Raw genomic sequence first — 20,217 nt, 5'->3', positions numbered from 1 at the left:
AGTCTTAAACAGATGACGGATCTTAATTTGATCACTCTTTTGTTGCTGAGAATTTTCCTGCTCGGCAGGAATTCTAGATGAGCTTCGTGATTGACATAAATTCACTGAAAACGCACAGTTATATAAACAATATAGCACTCATCATGTAGCCTACTTTTCGCTGGCTGAAATTGTAGTATATAACAAGAAGGCCAGCATACCTTTAAAGCTCCCAATTCACCTCTTTATTGACAACATTTCCAGCCTAAGCACCAATCAAGCAACATTGTGAACTAAACACATGATTATTTTGCTGTGACAATATACAGGTAACTGCCAGAAAATAAAGGAAACACCAACATAAATGATCTTACTAGGGCATTGAAACAGCTTTAATACACCTTGGCATAGATTCTGTAAGTGTCTGGAACTCTATTGGGGGGGATGTGACACCATTCTTGCATGAGAAATTCCATCATTTGGTGTTTTGTTGATGGTGGTGGAAAAAGCTGTTCCAGAATCTCCCATAAGTGTTCAATTGGGTTGAGATCTGGTGACTGAGACAGACATGGCATGTGGTTTACATCGTTTTCAAGCTCATCAAACCATTCAGTAACCACTCATGCCCTGTGGATGGGGGCATTATCATCCTATGGGGGCATAGCAATGGTAGCCAAAATAATGTCTTGCACAGCATTTATATACATGACCCTAAGCATGATGGGATGTTAATTGCTTATTAAACTAAGGAATCACACCTGTGTGGAAGCACATGCTTTCAATATACTTTGTATCCCTCATTTACTCAAGTGATTCTATTATTTTGTCAGTTACCTGTAGGTCAAATTAAGATTCTACATCTGTAGCAAACATGGTCAAATCTAATGAATGAAGCTGAAAATTCAATTTATTTCATTAGAGTATTGTAGTGCTCAGTCATAGGGTTAATGAGACAAGCTTTCCTTACCTTGTGCATGTTCCCAAAGGGGTTTTTAAGGTATTGGGATTGCGAATCATCTTATCAAGGATGCCAACTATTTGATCAAATTTGGGTCGATCAGCCCTGTCTTTCTGCCAGCAGTCCAGCATTAGCTGGTGCAGGCCTGGAGGGCAGTCCATGGGAGCAGGGAGGCGGTACCCCTCTTCTATGGCCTTTATCACCTGGGAAAACCGAAACACAGGAGAGTCATTACCACCACATAAACACAAGTCACCACTTCCTACAGTTCATTACCATTTCATCCTCTAATCAAGATAAACAGGACGTGTCAGTACATAAGTATTTTGTGGTTCCCTATATACAGACGTGGTACATCGAGGGGAAACAAGCCAAACCGGATGTTCATCGCTCAGTGTCAGCATGTAAAGATGATGGTGAGACACAAGAACACAGAGTAGCAGGACCCAAATGAGCAGCTATTGAGAGTAGCAATAGTATGTCCCTGTATGGCACTGAGATTAGTCACTGGAAGAGCTGCTCCTGTCTGTTATAAAGAACCAATAGACATGATTGTAATTCATTTAGCCAACAGTGGCACTTTTTTCCTTTAGATGCATAATTTATACTGTTTGTCTCATCAATAGGGGGGAATCTGCATATCCTTAAAGCTACATCTATTCTCACTGTGTCAATAGTTCAAAACCAAGTCCATTGAAAGTCTATGGCGTGAGAACATTTAAAATTAGGGGCAATGGGAAACTTTGATTTGAGACTCAACAGTCTCTTCCTCTATACTAGGATTTATTTTCTGCAAATAATAATCTGTTATTCCTGTCAGGGCTATTCAAACAACACTGAACTATGGAAGGAATAGTGTCGAAACACTGAAACTGTTGAGGAATATATATTTCTCTTTGTGTATCCCAGAGGAGCTGTTTGCCAACATCTTGACAGAGGAACTGAAATCCCTGACATTGATGCCTGTCAAGCACTAAAATGGCTAATCATGTTTAGTATTTCTACCAGCTGATTGTTAAATCAGCAGGCTTCCCATTAGGAGGAGTTGAGAGTAATATAATCCGTTTTAGTTTTTTTCTGCTGAGGAGAAGAATGTTTGTCCTACTGGATTATATCATCTTTAACTTTGCCAAGGGAGACAACTATCACTGGAGCATCTCCCAGACTAGTATTTGCAAACATTGGTGGATTTTGGGCTCCTGAGTGGCGCAGCAGTCTAAGGCACTGCATCTCAGTGCTAGATGCGACACTACAGACCCTGGTTTGATCCCAGGCTGTATCACAACCGGCCGTGATCGGGAGTCCCATAGGGCAGCTCACATTTGGCCCAGCATTGTCGGGGTTAGGGGAGGGCCGGGCCGGGGTAGGCCGTCATTGTAAAATCATGATTTGTTCTTAGCCTAGTTAAATAAAGGTTAAATAAAAAATGTAAAAATGTTACTACTTATAGATGTAGTATCTTAATTTGATCACTCTCATTTGTTCCTGAGAATGTTCCTGTTCCTGTAAACTTGTAGTGTATTCTAAGTTTAAAATGGCTTCTAAAGTTTATTTCCACCTTAAAATATCAGACTTGTTTTGCCCTAACAAAAAATGTATCAACCCCTACAAAAAATATCCATGAATTCTAATCCACATAATAATTCACATTTTCAGTTGCTACAAAATTAGATTAAATTAAGATCCTACATCTGTAAGTATCATCGTTACTGGTGTTTGAATTGGCGGCCAAACTCCTCTAAAGCCACTTTTCCGATCAGCATGATGAACAGCTACGCAATGTTCATCTGTTCCAATTTAGCTGAAACAAAGCACTGACTGCAGTTCAAACTAAAGGCTCTACATGACTAAGTAAATAGCTCTGGAATTATTGAACTCAGCTAATGGCAAATTTGGTTTTCATTATCCTAACTCATTATAAAGGTTAAAAGCCGTTTTGAAGTCAGAAAATTATTTGTATGCTGGGTAGCTACTCTTTTTCTTTATATTATCATATATACATTTTATGAATATCAATCTCTGATTAAAACGGAATCCATTAAAACCTAACAATCCACCTCATTTAACTCTGAATAGTAATTGTGGCCCATGTTTAAATCATTTATAAGAATTCTCTTAATTCTGTTAATCCCTGGGCAATATGGTAGCTAGTCCCTGAGCTACATGTGAAACCTGACATGACATTTGGTGTATAATTGACTTTACGTAAGAGAGCAACTCACATCTTGATTGGACATGTCCCAGTAAGGCCGTTCCCCATAGGACATGACTTCCCACATGACAATGCCATAACTCCACACATCACTAGCGGAAGTGAATTTACGGTACTGGATGGCTTCCATTGCTGTCCATCGAACAGGTATCTTTCCACCCTGTTCAGTAAAATGCAGGTCAATGGCTGGAGTAAAGATTCATTCATTAATTATATCCTGCATCTTCCCCTAAAACATCAACTAAAATTGAGTTATAACTCTGCACACAGGGTCAGAAAAACCTGACAACTTTCAAAGCAAAAACTCTACCACATAGACTGCATGCTTTGCATATTGAATAGCTAGCTAGCACAGGCATGCATGGGCATGCATCCATATTTTATACTCCATTTTCATGCATTGGCTGTTGGCTGGATTTGAGTATTCAGAGAGAGCGCAAGGTGTCTAGGAAGGGAAAGTAATACGGGGCTGGCTTAATTGACTCACCGTTGTTGTGTAGACAGCCTCGGGATCATCGTCGATCACTCTTGACAGGCCGAAGTCAGATACTTTACATACGAGATTGCTGTTGACAAGGATGTTTCGTGCAGCCAGATCTCGATGGACATATCCCATGTCAGAGAGATATCTCATCCCTGCTGCTATGCCCCGCAGCATCCCCACTAACTGGATCACTGTGAACTGACCATCGTGTTTCTGTACACAACAGAGGACAACCGTCAGCTAATCAAGATCCAGTGAGATCCAGGTCACAAAGCTATTGCAGTGCTTTTATTCATAGAATAAGAAGCTCTTATTGGGAACATATTGTATTATACATGTATAACTGGTAAGGGATTTGCCATTTGAATGCATTGAAAGGTTCTCACCCTGAGGAAAGCATCTAATGAGCCGTTTTCCATATATTCAATCACAATCATCACCGGTTTTCCTGAAAACAAAGGTGACACTTTCCGTTAATTGACTCATAAATATGGCTTGCAAGTGTTTATTAATGACGGCCCGCTAAAAATACATTTCCGCCTCAGTGTTATTTTGAGCCGTTTGTTTGTAATTAAGTGTTAACATCTGCCCCTTATATTAGGCTGTCTAAATTAGAAAAAAATATAACAGGGAGCAAGGCTAATTCAATCAGATACTTCTCAATGTCATTCCTCTTGACTGCAGCACTTTCACATTGTACAGCTAGCAAAATATATTGTAAAATGTTCCTCTCATGTCTTCCTCTCGCAGTTGGTCTGGCAACTTAACCTTTTCACACATTCACGTGATTCACAAAATGTACAAAACATTAGAAAAACCTTCCTAATATGTGAGTTGCACTCCGTTTCACCCTCAGAACAGCCTCAATTAGTCGGGGCAAGGACACTACAAGGTGTTGTTAGCAATTGATGTTATTCTTCAATAACACAAACTCCAAAGCAAATCAGGGGGAGAAAAATAGGTTTATTTGAGGACAAATCAAGATGTTTTGCTGGGAGGTAGATGTTTAGTCTCCCCTGTCCTCAGCTTTTCTCCACCGAACAAAGGAACAGGATGCCATTTATAACCCCCCAACCTAGCCTGGGGTTGACCAATCAGAAAGTCCTTGCAGTACGACTGGGCCAATGGCCAAATAACAAGTATCCTGCTCCCGACTCAATGTACAGAACGTAGCACATGTAGCAAACGTAGCTCTGAGTTCAGGACTGACATTCCACAGATTCTAAACAGCTGTTGAACTGAAGACCAACTATTTACATCGACAATTCCCTATTGACCATTAGTACTATATTTAGTTTATTACTCTCGTCCTCTCATCCTCTAGGATGTGTATTTATCTTCAAAATATTCTTATAGTGTCGAAAGCGTTCTACAGGGATGCTGGCCAATGTAGACTGTAGTCCTTTTGGTGGTGGACCATTCTTGATACACACGGGAAACTGCAGGCTTGCAGTTCTTGACACAAGCCCGTGCGCCTGGCACCTACTACCATAACCCGTTCAAAGGCACTAAAATGTTTTGTCTTTCTCATTCACCCTCTGAATGGCACACACACAATCCATGTCTCAATTGTCTCAAGGCTTAAAAATCCTTATTTAACCTTTCTCCTCCCCTTCATCTATACTGATTGAATTGGATTTAACAGGTGACATCAATTGCTAGTGCTTTAGTCATGTGTGTGTGTATGCGTGTGTGTATGCGTGTGTGTGCATGTAAAAGAATGCAGTCCTTACCTCTGGTCACCACTCCCTCCAGATGGACAACATTGGGATGGTCAAACTGGCCCATAATGCTGGCCTCACAAAGGAAGTCTCTCCTCTGTTTCTCAGAGTAGCCCACCTTCAAGGTTTTAATGGCCACTGACGTGTCCCGTTTCCCTGGGAGCTTCATCCGTCCACTACACACCTCCCCAAACTCTCCTGTGAGACAGACAGAGACATAACCTGTCATGACCCTTAAGAAAAACTAGCATTTCATGTTTTGACAAAGTGCTTAGTGTGTTTTCAGACAAAACAGCTGCGCTGCAGGACAAAACAAATTGGAGTAGGACATCTTGTTCTGCTCTGGGGAGTGTAGCAGAGACACATAATAAGACAAGCTGTGGATATATAGATACTCTCATTGACTGCATCTCTAAAACTATTGTGGCAGCAATTTATTAGCTGTGAGCTGCTTTGCTATTGTCTTGCCTTTTACAAAGTAGCTAGGCCACACATTAATTGCAATGAACTTTTCCCCACTATCAATTTACGGTGAGGATAAACCGTGTCCCCATTCAAGGTGTAAATATGTGGTTGTCATTATGATGTATGAGTATACGTGACTAAACATAGAGAGCTGGGAGACACCAGCCAGACTCACCTGCTCCAATAACTCGCTCAATCTTAATGCAGGACGCGTCCAGCTCCTTGGCAAATTGATGGACAGCCCTGTTCGGGTCCTCGTAGGTTTCAGGGTCAATGTATGTTTTGGTGCCTGGAAATTTAACTGTAGAAAGGTAAGGGGATTACTGTTACGATTAAATATGCATACAGAGCACCAGGCTGGCCGGGAGCTTGACAGGCACACCATTACCAAGGGCAACCATTCAGAAGGAATTGCTAAACAGCCAGCTGATGGAAAGCATCCATGTCAAAAGGTCTGTCTACAAACACCCTAAACCAGACATTTATTATTTTATGTTACTCCTTTTTTATTTTCCTCCAATAGAAATGAAAACGTTATTATATTTTCTTCCTAACCTCCTCACAAAGGAGCGACAAGGATTTCAGCAGCCTAGAATGGGATTTGGTGCGAAAGGTGTCTGCTATACTGAGCAGGGTTTTGAGTTAGCTAAGTCTCTCAAGCTCTGCCAGTGAATTTAAAAGTCTGGTAAGGCAATCCCTCATATACTGTAATATGAGTCATAGAAGACAGTTATTTTCTTATGGTCTGTGACTTGATAACCTTCTGGATTTTGCTACCCAGATAATGGTGACTTTAGTTCTATCACAACTAGTACAATATTACGATTATAACACAATGATACTGGAAAGGTTCATACATATTCATGCGCACATAGAGATGTATGATCTTAATTTGATCACTCACTGCTGAGAAACAGAAATGTGTATTCAAATTTTTAAAAGGATTCTAAAGTTTGTAATTTCAACTTTAAAATGTCAGACTTGACGCCCTAACGAAAAATGTGGATTATAAATAATTCCATTAATTATGATCCACATAATAATAGATCATTTCTGTTGCTGAAGGATTATTTTCCTGCTGTAGCAAACTGGCTCAAATTAAGATCCTACATCTGTAGGGTAAAAAAAGCCACTGCCTGACAAAGAAGCAGTGTAGTTCTTCCCATGTATATAACACCACACTAATAAATTACAGGGTTATAGTACATGACTGTGTTCCACTGACCTAATTTGTTCATATCAAATTATACCTAATTATAACATAACCTGCCAACTTCAATACCACAAGCTATTTAATGAGATGCACATAGTGGAAGAGTAACACACAGCGAAAACACAGTTCAGACAGAAACAAGGAAAACAGACACACCAAACACCATCATTAAATGACTAATCAGCTTCAGGCTCAATAATGACAAACATAAATGTTATAATATCCTCTGCATACATCCTGGAAAGCCATGTTGGCCTATCCAGTAACATAAACACAAACACAGTGTGTTCCAGCGAGGAGCTCCAGCGATGGCAGCTGATATTTCCCTCCAATCCATCCTATAATTGCTTTGTCCATCCAAGCTGTCACTGGATCTGATAGGGAGACATCTTACCACGACTTCCGGGCACTAGACTGAGGACAAATTGGGCCTACATGTTGAATTCACGCACTATCTGGCTTCTGTCACCCTGCCAGTCCCTCTATTAGGCCCAACAACACACAGCGGAGAGCTCTTGTTTGTATTTCCATCTCCCAGTGTTTTTAGATGAAGGACCTATGCCTTCCTGCAGCTTGATCTGTCAGGTACTTATCAGCCGAGGATTGCGAAAAGCCAACACAGCCCTCTTTCTACCACTGTGGCCATGTGACACCTTGAACCTTTGTTTCACAATCAGCAGTTTGCCTACAGCAACAGATCATTTGGGCTTCGCTTGGGAAGATGTCTGTCGCGGCATCTCTCGGGGCATCGTTAGGATGGGGTGGTGTGTGTCTGTGTGTGTGTCCGTGTGTGTGTCCGTGTGTGTGTCCGTGTGTGTGTATTGGTTAAAGGAGCCTAGAAGAGGAACCTTGGGATAGAGTAAATATCTGTGTACATCTCTACATCTCTACTCCGAGTACCACCAGGAGGTCGACAGCATCCTCCTATCCTACCAAAGTGGCTGAAAAGTTGGGCCTTTACATTTTTTATGAAGAATTTTCTCTTTCAGCTCTGCCCTGGATCACAGTCTCTGACAACTCTCATATTCATGTGTTTGCAGTTTGGAGCCTCGTGTCCTCTTCTCAATAGATGTATCTATCAAATACCAACCAGATGCTAGAGTTGAAGTCGAAGTTTACATGCACTTAGGTTGGAGTCATTAAAACTTGTTTTTCAACCACTCCACAAATTTCTTTTTTGTTAACAAACTATAGTTTTGGCAAGTCGGTTAGGACATCTACTTTTTCCAACAATTGTTAACAGACAGATTATTTCACTTATAATTCACTTTATCACAATTCCAGTTGGTCAGAAGTTTACATACACTAAGTTGGCTGTGCCTTTAAACAACTTGTAAAATTCCAGAAAATTATGTCATGGATTTAGAAGCTTGAGTAAATTGTGTATTTCAAGGCACCTTCAGTGCCTCTTTGCTTGACATCATGGAAAAATCTAAAGAAATCAGCCAAGACCTCAGAAAAAAACTTTGTAGACCTCCACAAGTCTGGTTCTTCCTTGGGAGCAATTTCAAAAACACCTGAAGGTACTACATTCATCTGTACAAACAATAGTATGCAGGTATAAACACCATGGGACCACAAAGCCGCTATACCACTCAGGAAGGAGACGTGTTCTGTTTCCTAGAGATGAACATACTTTGGTGCGAAAAGTGCAAATCAATCCCAGAACAACAGCAAAGGACCTTCTGAGGATGCTGGAGGAAACAGGTACAAAAGTATCTATATCCACAGTAAACGAGTCCTATATCGACATAACCTGAAAGGCCGCTCAGCAAGGAAGAAGCTCCAAAACCGCCATAAAAAAGCCAGACTACGGTTTGCAACTGCACATGGGGACAAAGATCATACTTTTTGGAGAAATGTCCTCTGGTCTGATGAAACAAAAATAGAACTGTTTGGCCATAATGACCGTCATTATGTTTGGAGGAAAAAGGGGGAGGCTTGCAAGCCGAAGAACACCATCCCAACTGTGAAGCACGGGGATGGCAGCATCATGTTGTAGGGGTGGTTTGCTGCAGGAGGGACTGGTGCACTTCACAAAATAGATGGCATCATGAGGTAGGAAAATTATATGGATATATTAAAGCAACATCTCAAGACATCAGAAAGTTAAAGCTTGGTCACAAATGGGTCTTCCAAATGGACAACCCCAAGAATACTTCCAAAGTTGTGGCAAAATGGCTTAAGGACAACAAAGTCAAAGTATTAGAGTGGCCATCACAAAGCCTTGACCTCAATCCCATAGAGAATGTGTGGGCAGAACTGAAAAAGTGTGTGCAAGCAAGGAGGCCTACAAACCTGACTCAGTTACGCTAACTCTGTCAGGAGGAATGAGCCAAAATTCACCCAACTTATTGTGCGAAGGCTACCTGAAACGTTTGACTCAAGTTAAACAATTTAAAGGCAATGCTACCCAATACTTATTGAGTGTATGTAAACTTTTGACCCACTGGGAATGTGTTGAAAGAAATAAAAGCTTAAATAAATAATCCTCTCTTCTATTATCCGGACATTTCACATTCTTAAACTAAAGTGGTGATCCTAACTGACCTAAGACAGGGAATGTACTTGGCTAAGGTGTATGTACATTTTGTTGAAGTCAGAAGTTTACATACACCTTAGCCAATTACTTTTAAACTCAGTTGGGGGCAATGTTGTTGGACCCACTTCCTGTGAGGCAACAGGCAGGAGCATGCTGTAAGTGAGATGTTTCAATGTGTGTGTGAGCTGATGAGGAAAGAAGGGACTCACATTGAAAATACAGCTCCTCGTCTCCTTCCTGGTCTGCCTTGCTGTAGCCACAGTGCCTGACAGGGAGAGAGGCGGAGGAACACACAATCAATTGATCGGGCCGAGGCAGAAGACTGTCTGTTTTACTAGAATCTTAATGCAGCACCACAATGCTACAGATACAGTTGAGAAGCATGGGAACACTGTTTGGCTGCTGATTTTGAACTAAAGTACCCACCTCTGGTATTCCATATACATACTCTGTAAAAGACTCTTTAGTAGTCCTTGTTATATGTGTAACATTGATGTATTGAATGCACCCTCGGGCAGGTAATTCGCAGTACATGGTTGTTCTATATTTTGACATGCAGGTTAATGTCAAATGGATATAGAAATAACATGTGTATGGCTCTACCCCCATGTAAGGCATGCTGTGATGAAATGCTATCCACATAGAAATGAAGGACCACTGGAGGAGAGCAGGGTGGTGACTGACACACAGGAGGATTGATCTGGGAGGAGACGGCTACAGGCAGTGTCATGAGTGTATTACTGTTTAACACCAATGATGATGTGCAGGCACACACACGCACACACTCACACACGCACACACACGCACAGAGAGGAGACAAAAGCTTTAATTTTAGAGTACTTTTATCTCTATAATGGATCCATTACAAAAAAATAAACATGCAAAAAACCGAGTCAGTTGTTCTTCACAGTGTGAGGACTGGAAAATGATGCATCACAATCCATTAGCACAGCATGCCATAGACGATGGGTGCCTGTGGTGTGTGGTGGCCTGACTCCACGGCTATGGAGGCCTGTGAGTGACAGAAAGGCTAACTGACAAGCAGAGACTCACAGCAGTGGAGAGTCAATGGGGCCCGCGAGAGCGTACCTTCTCCCAATGATGAAGCCAAACACCATGAAGACCAGGATGATGGTCCCCGCCACGGCCACCACCGCGATGATGATGACGGGGTTCTGCTCGCTGGAGACAATGGTGGATGCTTGGAGAGGGACACACACGCAAGCACACACACACACACACAAACAAACACACACAGACAAAGGGCACACAGTGTGAACATTCAGCACATCAGGCATTGGAATCTGCAGGACATAATAGAACCAATGAGTAGCGAGCAGGGAGACTGATAACCCCCTTCTCACCCTTTACCACAGAGACACGGAAGGCTAGTTCTATTTCTGGGACCTCTGCATGCACGGCTCCACTATTTCAGAAAGTGGGCTTAACGGTCCCAGATGGTAATGCTGGTGCCCTTCATTTGAAACAATGACACATTCGGTTTGGATTGTCTCCCGTTCAGAGCCTATTGTGCTGTTAGACTGTTTGCATTGACAAACCACCAATTGCTCAAAAGAATGGTGCTAAGGCACTTTATACTGTCAGTGCACATGGTGTATGACTGGGAGAATTCATGCATTTTAAATCAAGTCACTTCAGTTGCTATATAAACACCAGCGAGAGAGGAGAGTAATGATTTCTGAGCCCTGGCACTTTAGTTGGGACCTACTGCTCCTTGTGGACGATACTCAACCATATTTCTAAATGGGATAAATGGAGCTATGAGATCAGTGACATTTTGATGAAGGTCTACACACTAATCATCTCTGCCCGTGCATGTGTTCTGCTGGTACCTGAGGCCTCCTCCTTGGTAGTGATCTCCAGGCGGGGTCCGTAGGTGCCATAGCCGGCCGTGGTGAAGGCTCGGATTTGAAACACGTAGGCTGTGCTGGGCTTCAGATTGTTCACTGTGGCTGACGTGGATCTGGACTTCACTGTGGAGTAGATACGATCTTTCTGGTCCTATAGAGAGGAACAAACAGGATTTGTGTTATAATCATCCTGTCAATTTGCAACCGTAGACAGTATGTCTCGATGATGAATGAATTGACTCAATCTGAGACACCAAAATACAGCCAGAATGTGTCTGTAAATGTTTGAATGCCTCAGTTTGTCTGGTGTTTTTATATGATTTCAGAAGTTTTATTAATGAACTATTTAACCCTATCTGGGGTTAAATAATTACTCTCTGTGTAGACTCTCTATCTCAAACCAATAGGAAGAAAAAAAGCTATGATGCCAGGCTCAGAATCCGTTTAGATTTTACAGACTGCGTGTACTGTGTCTTTTGTTGTTGATCTGTAAATGATTTGCTCTGCAAAAAACCCAAATGGAATGCCAAAGCCTGTTAGGAGTGAAGTCATGCTTGCTTCCAATTTTACAGCTGGGCAGACTATAGCTACAGTACGTGACACAGGAGACTGATTCCTGGCAGCCTGAGAGGCCATGGCCAACAGGGCCTGGAACATCAGGAGTCATGGAATCTAGCCCTTTGATTTGTTGTGTTAAACCCACTCTTCTCAACCTCCTCAACCCCATCGCTACCTTGCTCATCTGCTCAGACTTAGGACACGCGAGAGCTGAGGTTATATTATATATGAGGGGGTGAAGGGGGGAAAGGAGAGAGGGAAGATACAGAAACAGATTGTTAATGATGGCAGAGTAGCATGAAAAAGTGTGTGCTGCCTGGCATGTGTGTGTGGGTGGCTGTGAAGAACCAGGGACTGATTAAAATCTTATGAGCGTCTCATTCATTATTGCAATTATGGGACAAAGGATCTCCTGGCAGAATCCTGCCGATCCCACTCGCAACGGCATGCAGATAGAATGTGAAGTGAAGAGTAAGCAAAATGAAACTAAAAAGGAGAGGATAGAGATAGGGAGGGGGTGGGGATGGGGGGGGTGGGGTTTGGGAGAGCCAAAGTTGTCTGTGTTCAAAGCCATACCACAATCACACACAGGTACATACACACGGACAGGCAACACACACGCTCTCGCTCTCTCTCTCGCTCTCTCCCTCTCTTTCTCTCTCTCAAAAACACTCACTTTTTCATAGTACTTAATCTCATATTCAGTGATGACTCCGTTGGGCTGCTCAGGCTCCTGCCAGGAGAGCTGGACGCTTCGCTGCTGCACTCTCTCCCTGATGACCTCACTGACTTGGGAGGGAGCTGTTGGAACAAGATGTGTCAATAAGTGATGGGCAAACCCACTCTGCACACAATCTTTTTTAATCAACTTTTTATCCATGCAATTGGTTGCATGTTTAAATGTGTATTTCTTTCTCAAACTCATCAAACGCACGCACACAAACAAATACACACACACACACACACACACACACACACACACACACACACACACACACTCCATTCACACAGCTGCTCCTAAATGTTTACGCCTCTTAATTACAGTGCATACAGCGTACAGCATTATCCCAGTCAGTGTAAAACTTCCACATGTGGCTTCTGAATACATGTGGTTCTTCATAGCTCAGTTGGTAGAGCATGGCACTTGTAACGCCACGGTGGTGGGTTTGATTCCCAGGACCACTCGTATGTAAAATGTATGCATACATGATAGTAAGTTGCTTTGGATAAAAGCATCTACTGAATGGCATATATTATTATACTGAATATTACAATGAAGTAAAATAAATTCCAGTGAGATGGCGGTCGAACCGACAGCACTTATTCTCCCTAATGACAGAGGCATTCAAAAATCCTTTTAGTGAAATGTACCTGTAACCTCGCGACACCTGGTTTATAGCAGAGTAATTATCTGTTGCACTGAGCATAAACTCTGAAAGTCAGTCTCTTTTTCCCCTTCTACAGCACAATTAAAGTGTCTTGTTACCGCACTGGGTGTGAAGAGCTGTGAAGTTAAGCTTGTAATTGTACATTGTAACAGTTCTGAATATTTAAATTCTCCCACATGTTTGAATATCCATTGTTAAGCAAGAAGAAGTAAACATAGGCAGGTTTTTTTGTAGCAAAGATAATAAACTCAAGGTAATGAATTCAAATCTTTGTGCAGATGGGGCGTGCATTGCTCATTGCTGGTGTGAGCTGGAAGATGGACAGATTAGTGTATGATACTCTTACTTCCACACAGTCATGACTCAAGGCCAGTTAGGTTCTGAATGAAACAATGCTTTTATTTTCTCAGAATCACAAATTATGACACATAAGGTTTCACTCCAGAACTTCCACAGAAAATGGAAAATACTAATTGAACTTGAAGTTATGAATATACAGTAGAGTATATCCTTTCAGCTTTCAGCTTGCCCTCCCGGACCACCTGAAGGCACCACAGACTCTGGGCTTTCTGTTGATATCTGTGGTCCTTGGTGTCCTTGTCCCTGGTACTGTCAGCTGGGTTCTTAATGTCTAGCTGTCTCCACTTGTTTTCTCTTTATTTATTATTTTATGCACTTTGAGATTATTCTGTATAATGAAAAGCGTTTTTTTTAAATGTAAGAAATAAATAAATAATTATTATCTTATATCCTATGAGAATGTCCATGAAATAAGCAGGCAAAGGGATTTCGCATAGGAAGGAGGAGGAGGAGCCCTGATTGTGTGGGAAGGAAGGTTGAAGTTGGAGCTCAGAGCGGATAAAGTGCTGATGTCTCTATGTGTCATGCTGTTTAGTGACCCAGTGGAAGAGGGGCTCTCGGAGCTGTTGGGCCCCAACAGGGCCTGACCCCAGATTTGTTTTAAGATGATCTCCCCGCTAATGACTGGTGCTGGATTTAAACCTTGTTAGGGCTCATCTGCATTCCTGACAGTAACGCACACGACACCAGAGACCCCGTCACAAACTCCCTGTTTTGATATGTCACATATAATCCTACCAATCCAACCAAAGCAAGGTAACAATATATCGTTTTCACAATGGCCTCGCAGTTACTGGGACGATTAAGTTTCCACAAGTTTAGAACAGCCTCAAGACACCTCTAGCGTGTGTTTGTTTGGAAATTGAATGAAGATTTTGACTGTTGTGAGCCCCTCCTCTCTCTCTCTCTCTCTCTCTCTCTCTCTCTCTCTCTCTCTCTCTCTCTCGGGCCGCCAGTTGGGTATCCCTGCCATATATAGTGCACTACTTTTGGGCACTTAAGGGCCCTGGTCAAAAGTAGTGCACTATGTAGGGAATAGGGTGCCATTTGGGACACATCCTCAGGCAGGCCTCATCATCAGATCCTCCACATTTACCCCCCTCCGGCCCTGAGCCTTCTGCTAGGACTCTTGTCAGTCACCCAGCAGCCCATCCAAACTTCACTCCTCCACTTCACCCCTCCCTCCCTCCCTAACTCAACCACAGGTGGCACATATCTGCAATGTTTTGTTTTCACTAGGTACCATCATTAGATCAATGCACACCATTTGCAGATCTGTTCCACAGGAGAGAAAAAAGTAAATTCTCCAATATTCATTTAAAAAAGGAAGGGGTAGCAGTGACCTCGAAGCATCTCAAATGTTTGAGGGGTGAAAATGAGTGAGGGAGCTGGGTTGGTTATTAATACGGACAAGGCATGTTCCTTTAAACTGTTCTATTCCTCCCTTGTGGATTACTCAGGCAGCACCCTGTGACAACCATTAATGACGTACTAAACATTATAGAGACCAGAACCCAGACAGCCACAAGACTTTTAACAAACCCGAGGGGCTTAGTGTACCAGAACATTTATTAATTGTTATGCCCGTCTCAAAGTGACTGTTTGGGGGAAAGCGTTTGTGCAATCACTCAGTCTGCAATGTTAGAGAATGTATTAGTGACCCCCAACACCTCCCCCTGTAAAGCTAACTCATCCGGAAGCCCACTCTCTCTCATGCGCTGCATTTGAATACCTTTATGAATACATTACGCTGGAAGATTTTAATATCCGCTTCTCTTTCACTCAGCCGGAAGGTTCTGAGTAAGTCTACAGTGGCGGAAGTAGTGGCAGAGAAAATGTCAGTTCATTATAGAAACTGCTTTCTTTCTGCTCCTCTATAAACTACTCTGCTTTTAATTACCAAACTACTGAAGTCAAGCTTGAGTATCTGACGCCCACATTATTGACTGAGTGTACTCGATGACGTATACTATCTTAAAAGCCATGGTTACTTAACAGCATTTAAATAGAAAATGAGTGGGAGATTGCTGCATCTAACAGGCTCTGCACAGTAGACATTAAATCTAATAACAACAAGGTAATTTCAACATTTTAAACACCTGCAGATAACATACATTGGGTTATCCTATGATATAAATATTAGGCTAAGGAAACGGGTGTGATGTCACACAGACAGGAACCAACTCAGACATATTTTACACACAGTACGTTGTTTTTGGTCTGTCCTCTAGATTTCAATCTGTCATGACCACAAGTTTGATATTTATGGCCCACTTAAGGATCTCAATTTGAATAGATTGAGAGCCTCTATGAAAACATCAAGATCGGCGACAGTATGGTCCCAGGGTTGACACTAATGAGCTATGACATAATCCCCAATACTTCCTATTTGACATTGTGACTCACATAGGAGAGAAAAACTCCCTGGTATTAAATGTTGGCGGCACCCAGGAGAGAGAGGGATGTTGAAGCAGTGGACGAAGGGAAGTAGAGATGGTGTGTGCGTGTGTGTGTGTGTGTGTGTGTGTGTGTGTGTGTGTGTGTGTGTGTGTGTGTGTGTGTGTGTGTGTGTGTGTGTGTGTGTGTGTGTGTGTGTGTGTGTGTGTGTGTGCATGCGTGCATGCGTGTGTGTGTGTGTGTGTGTGTGTGTGTGTGTGTGTGTGTGTGTGTGTGTGTGTGTAAGAGGTGGGAGTACTCCCTCATTGTTATAACTAGGTTTCCAGCTATAGCCTAACTGGCTGGGAGACAGTGTAGTCTTGCCTGGGCTGGAAACAGCAGACTGGGTCTACCAGCCTAGTAGTGAAGGTTCTTCAATCACTCTGGGAGCAGACATGGAAAAGAAGACAGAAGGAGAATTCACCTTTTGTGTTCAGAGCAAGCAGTAGAGGCTCAGTGACTCAGAAAATAAAAACCTCAGACAATGATAGGCCCAGCCTTTGATGAATGTGGGGGGAACTGTCGGGATTGGCGAGTGGGCCTCGATCTGCACTGGTGTGCGCCCTTCATCCGCCCGCTCCACTGCCTGCCGCGACGAGCCACACACGGAAATGTGCTTTCCCAGCCACCACCGCTCACAGCTTTGTCACCTCCGCTTAGAGTTCGGGGAGGGAGATGGTGAGAGCGACCACAGCAGACGTAAATTGTTCAGCCCCGTTAAGTAACGCTTTCATTTTGTAGAAGGATCAAGGCTTCAGCTTTCATGTGGATGACATCGCTGAGTGGAGTCCTTTGTAACAGAGAAATTCCCAAGCTCTGCTCAGCACCTACAGCAGAACCAGGGTTCTCTCCTTTCACTCCCAGCACTTGGCAATCTCCTTCTCTTTTCAAACAAGTCATTAAATATAGATAATAAGCCAAAGCTAGAATGTCTTTATTCATCTGTGAGTTATATTTCATTTGATCATCTCTATATTTACCCTGATTCAAATTCAGTGTGAGTGCTACGTATAAAAGAGTGTCTGTAAAAATACCTGTATAAAATACCCTTATATAATTACCCTTGTAAAAATACCCTTATAAAATACCATTATAAAATACCCTTATAAAAATACCCTTATAAAATACCCTTATAAAATACCCTTATATAATTACCCTTGTAAAAATACCCTTATATAAATACCCTTATAAAAATACTCTTAAATAAATATCCTTATATAATGACCCTTATAAAAATACCCTTATAAAATTACGCTTATAAAAATACCCTTATATAATTACCCATATAAAAATACCCTTATATAAATACCCTTATAAAATACCCTTATAAAAATACTCTTAAATAAATATCCTTATATAATTATCCTTATAAAAATACCCTTATAAAATTACGCTTATAAAAATACCCTTATATAAATACCCTTGTAAAATACCCTTGTGAAAATATCCCTATATAAATACCCTTATCAAATTACCCTTGATGTGGTGTGCTTCAAAATAGAGTTAGCAAGAGACTAGCTAGCTAGTCAGACCACTACCTGTATTATGACAATGCTGGACTAGGGGCACCTTTGCTGGGCATGCAGGGAGGTCAAAGGGGCCTCTGCTTCAAAGTAATTAGCAGAAACTGATTTAGAGGAGGTTGGCTCTTTCATATTACATCAGGATACTGTGGTAACAATGGCATACTGTGTCTACAACATCTAATAAAAGCTTTCTGACCAAAATTTGAATCAATGATGAATAACTTCTCGATTGGCCAATTTTATGTCTGGCGTTTCAGCAGGTTTCCTGTGTGTCACCCACCATAACAAAATAACTATAGTCTTGTGCTGAACTGTGCCGTGAGTGTGAGGGTCAGTGGGGGGGAAATGGGTCCAGACCCCTTTAATATTCATACTCACTGACATGGACAGTGCCGTGTGCATCATTGACCCTCCATCGTGAGCTGACAGGGAGTCCGATCCGTTCAAACCTGCCCCTCAATGGTCGTCCCATGCTGTGTGAACTCTGTTCTAATCTCCAAATAGTTGTGTAACAGATGCAGAAATCACTGGTCAGCTTTGTAACATAATCGTTTAGGCAGCAGGGACCCCACTTATTGAAAATACACTCTTCTGCTCAGTGTCAGTGGCCAAATTAGGAAGTAGGGCTAACAGGGCTGGCAGCCTATCATCAGCAGCTCTGAGACACACACCCCAATTCCTCCAAGAGGATAGGAGAGTAGCTGGGGCTGCTTGGTTGTCATGGAGATATTTGTCCTCCACCCTCATGTAGAGCATGAATGGAATCACCTCCTACCTGGAGATGCACTGCCGATCATCAGTTCGCTGCAGCTAGCGACTGGAATGAGCTGCAAAAAACACTCAAACTGGACAGTTTTATCTCAATCTCTTCAAAGACTCAATCACAGACACTCTTACTGAAAGTTGTGGCTGCTTTGTGTGATGTATTGTTGTCTCTATCTTCTTGCCCTTTGTGCTGTTGTCTGTGCCAAATAATGTTGGTACCATGTTTTGTGCTGCTACCATGTTGTGTTGCTACCATTTTGTTGTCATGTGTTGCTGCCTTGCTATGTTGTTGTCTAAGGTATCTCTTATTGTGTTGTCTCTTTTGTCATGATGTGTGTTTTGTCCTATATTTATATATATTTTTTAATTTTTCATCCCTGCCCCCGTTCCCGCAGGAGGCCTTTCGCCTTTTGGCAGGAGGCCTTTTTGCCCTTCTTAACTGACTTGCCTAGTTAAATAAAGGTCAGATAAAATAACATTTAAATAAATACAAAAACTTATTAAAATGAGAGCGATTTATAAGAGAGAAACAATGTGTCACCAAGAGACTGGTTTACCAAGAAAATAATCCTAAAGTGCCTCTTCCTGGTTGAAAGGAGTTGAAGCGCGCAACAAAAAAAGGCAGAGATTGATTTCTTATTGCTCACTTTAATCCATTGTACAGAATGCGGACAGGTGACTGATGTTTCGACGTCAAGCTGATGTCTTCCTCAGATTGACCAGACCATTGCATCTAGCTCCTATTTATACCCTAGTGGCTGCTGAGACACAACAATATTAAACAATTATATTGACATGTTTCAAGGTAAAAGGAAAATTGTATCATCAACTTCAGGATCATGATGATGTAAATAGAAGAATGATAGCCTAAATGTCTTCTTGGGTGCCAGTGATATAGTACACATTAATGGTCTGAGAAAGATAAGTCAATATTTTGTTTTCAAGGCCTGCGGCCCAAATAATTCTGTCTTCATAAGGACATTTCCCTGGCTATAACAGTCAACTAGGCTAATGAACCACAGCCAATAATAAGGTCCCGTGTGGCTCAGTTGGTTGCGCATGGCGCTTGCAATGCCAGGGTTGTGGGTTTCATTCCCACGGGGGACCAGTATGGAAAAAAAGTACAAAAATGTATCCACTCACTACTGTAAGTCGCTCTAGACGAGAGACTCTGCTAAATTACTTAAATGTAAATAAATGTGAATAAAAGTCTGAACCAAGAAAAATGAAGATGCTGTAACATAAGGAGTAAACAATGATCCATGTACTATTAGGGAGTAAACAATGGTCCATGTACTATTAGGGAGTAAACAATGGTCCATGTACTATTAGGGAGTAAACAAGGGTCCATGTACTATTAGGGAGTAAACAAGGGTCCATGTATTATTAGGGAGTAAACAAGGGTCCATGTACTATTAGGGAGTAAACAAGGGTCCATGTACTATTAGGGAGTAAACAAGGGTCCATGTACTATTAGGCCTGGGACGATACCACTATCACGATACTCGTTAGCAAGGAAACAAAACACGAAGCGGATTCCTACTTCTTTAGGAAAACAACCGTAATGTTGGAAACAAACATCATTATGTTGTCATCCAGAGTCACATGAATTTATTTTCCAAGCTAAAGCACACAATATTTTACACACAGCAGGTTTTAAAGGACCAAATAATTTTGGCAATGGATAAAATATTGCGATACTGGTATTGTCTCTGCCCTATATAGGACAATACAAAACA

General features: G+C 41.9%; 1 protein-coding gene across 3 annotated transcripts in view; it reads right to left on the bottom strand.

Annotated features, from left to right (window-relative positions):
* The window catches only part of LOC135506060 (ephrin type-A receptor 7-like), a 77,329-nt gene that overhangs the window by 4,870 nt on the left and 52,242 nt on the right, over window positions 1-20,217 (bottom strand). Inside the window, exons 6-15 of one of the 3 annotated variants that reach the window (XM_064925439.1) lie at window positions 12,680-12,804; window positions 11,428-11,596; window positions 10,628-10,775; window positions 9,784-9,839; window positions 5,995-6,120; window positions 5,367-5,552; window positions 4,020-4,081; window positions 3,637-3,846; window positions 3,160-3,309; window positions 947-1,140 (exon numbers count right to left, since the gene is read on the bottom strand). In XM_064925439.1, coding sequence (XP_064781511.1) covers window positions 947-1,140; window positions 3,160-3,309; window positions 3,637-3,846; window positions 4,020-4,081; window positions 5,367-5,552; window positions 5,995-6,120; window positions 9,784-9,839; window positions 10,628-10,775; window positions 11,428-11,596; window positions 12,680-12,804 — 1,426 coding nt within the window. The remainder of the gene's footprint in view (window positions 1-946; window positions 1,141-3,159; window positions 3,310-3,636; window positions 3,847-4,019; window positions 4,082-5,366; window positions 5,553-5,994; window positions 6,121-9,783; window positions 9,840-10,627; window positions 10,776-11,427; window positions 11,597-12,679; window positions 12,805-20,217) is intronic. The other 2 variants (XM_064925437.1, XM_064925438.1) reach the window with 2 other exon arrangements.

Source organism: Oncorhynchus masou, chromosome 19 (genome assembly GCF_036934945.1).
Source record: "Oncorhynchus masou masou isolate Uvic2021 chromosome 19, UVic_Omas_1.1, whole genome shotgun sequence".
Classification (NCBI taxonomy): domain Eukaryota; kingdom Metazoa; phylum Chordata; class Actinopteri; order Salmoniformes; family Salmonidae; genus Oncorhynchus; species Oncorhynchus masou.
The sequence above is the reverse complement of the archived record's forward strand: the minus strand, read 5'-3'. Positions and strand labels throughout refer to the sequence as shown.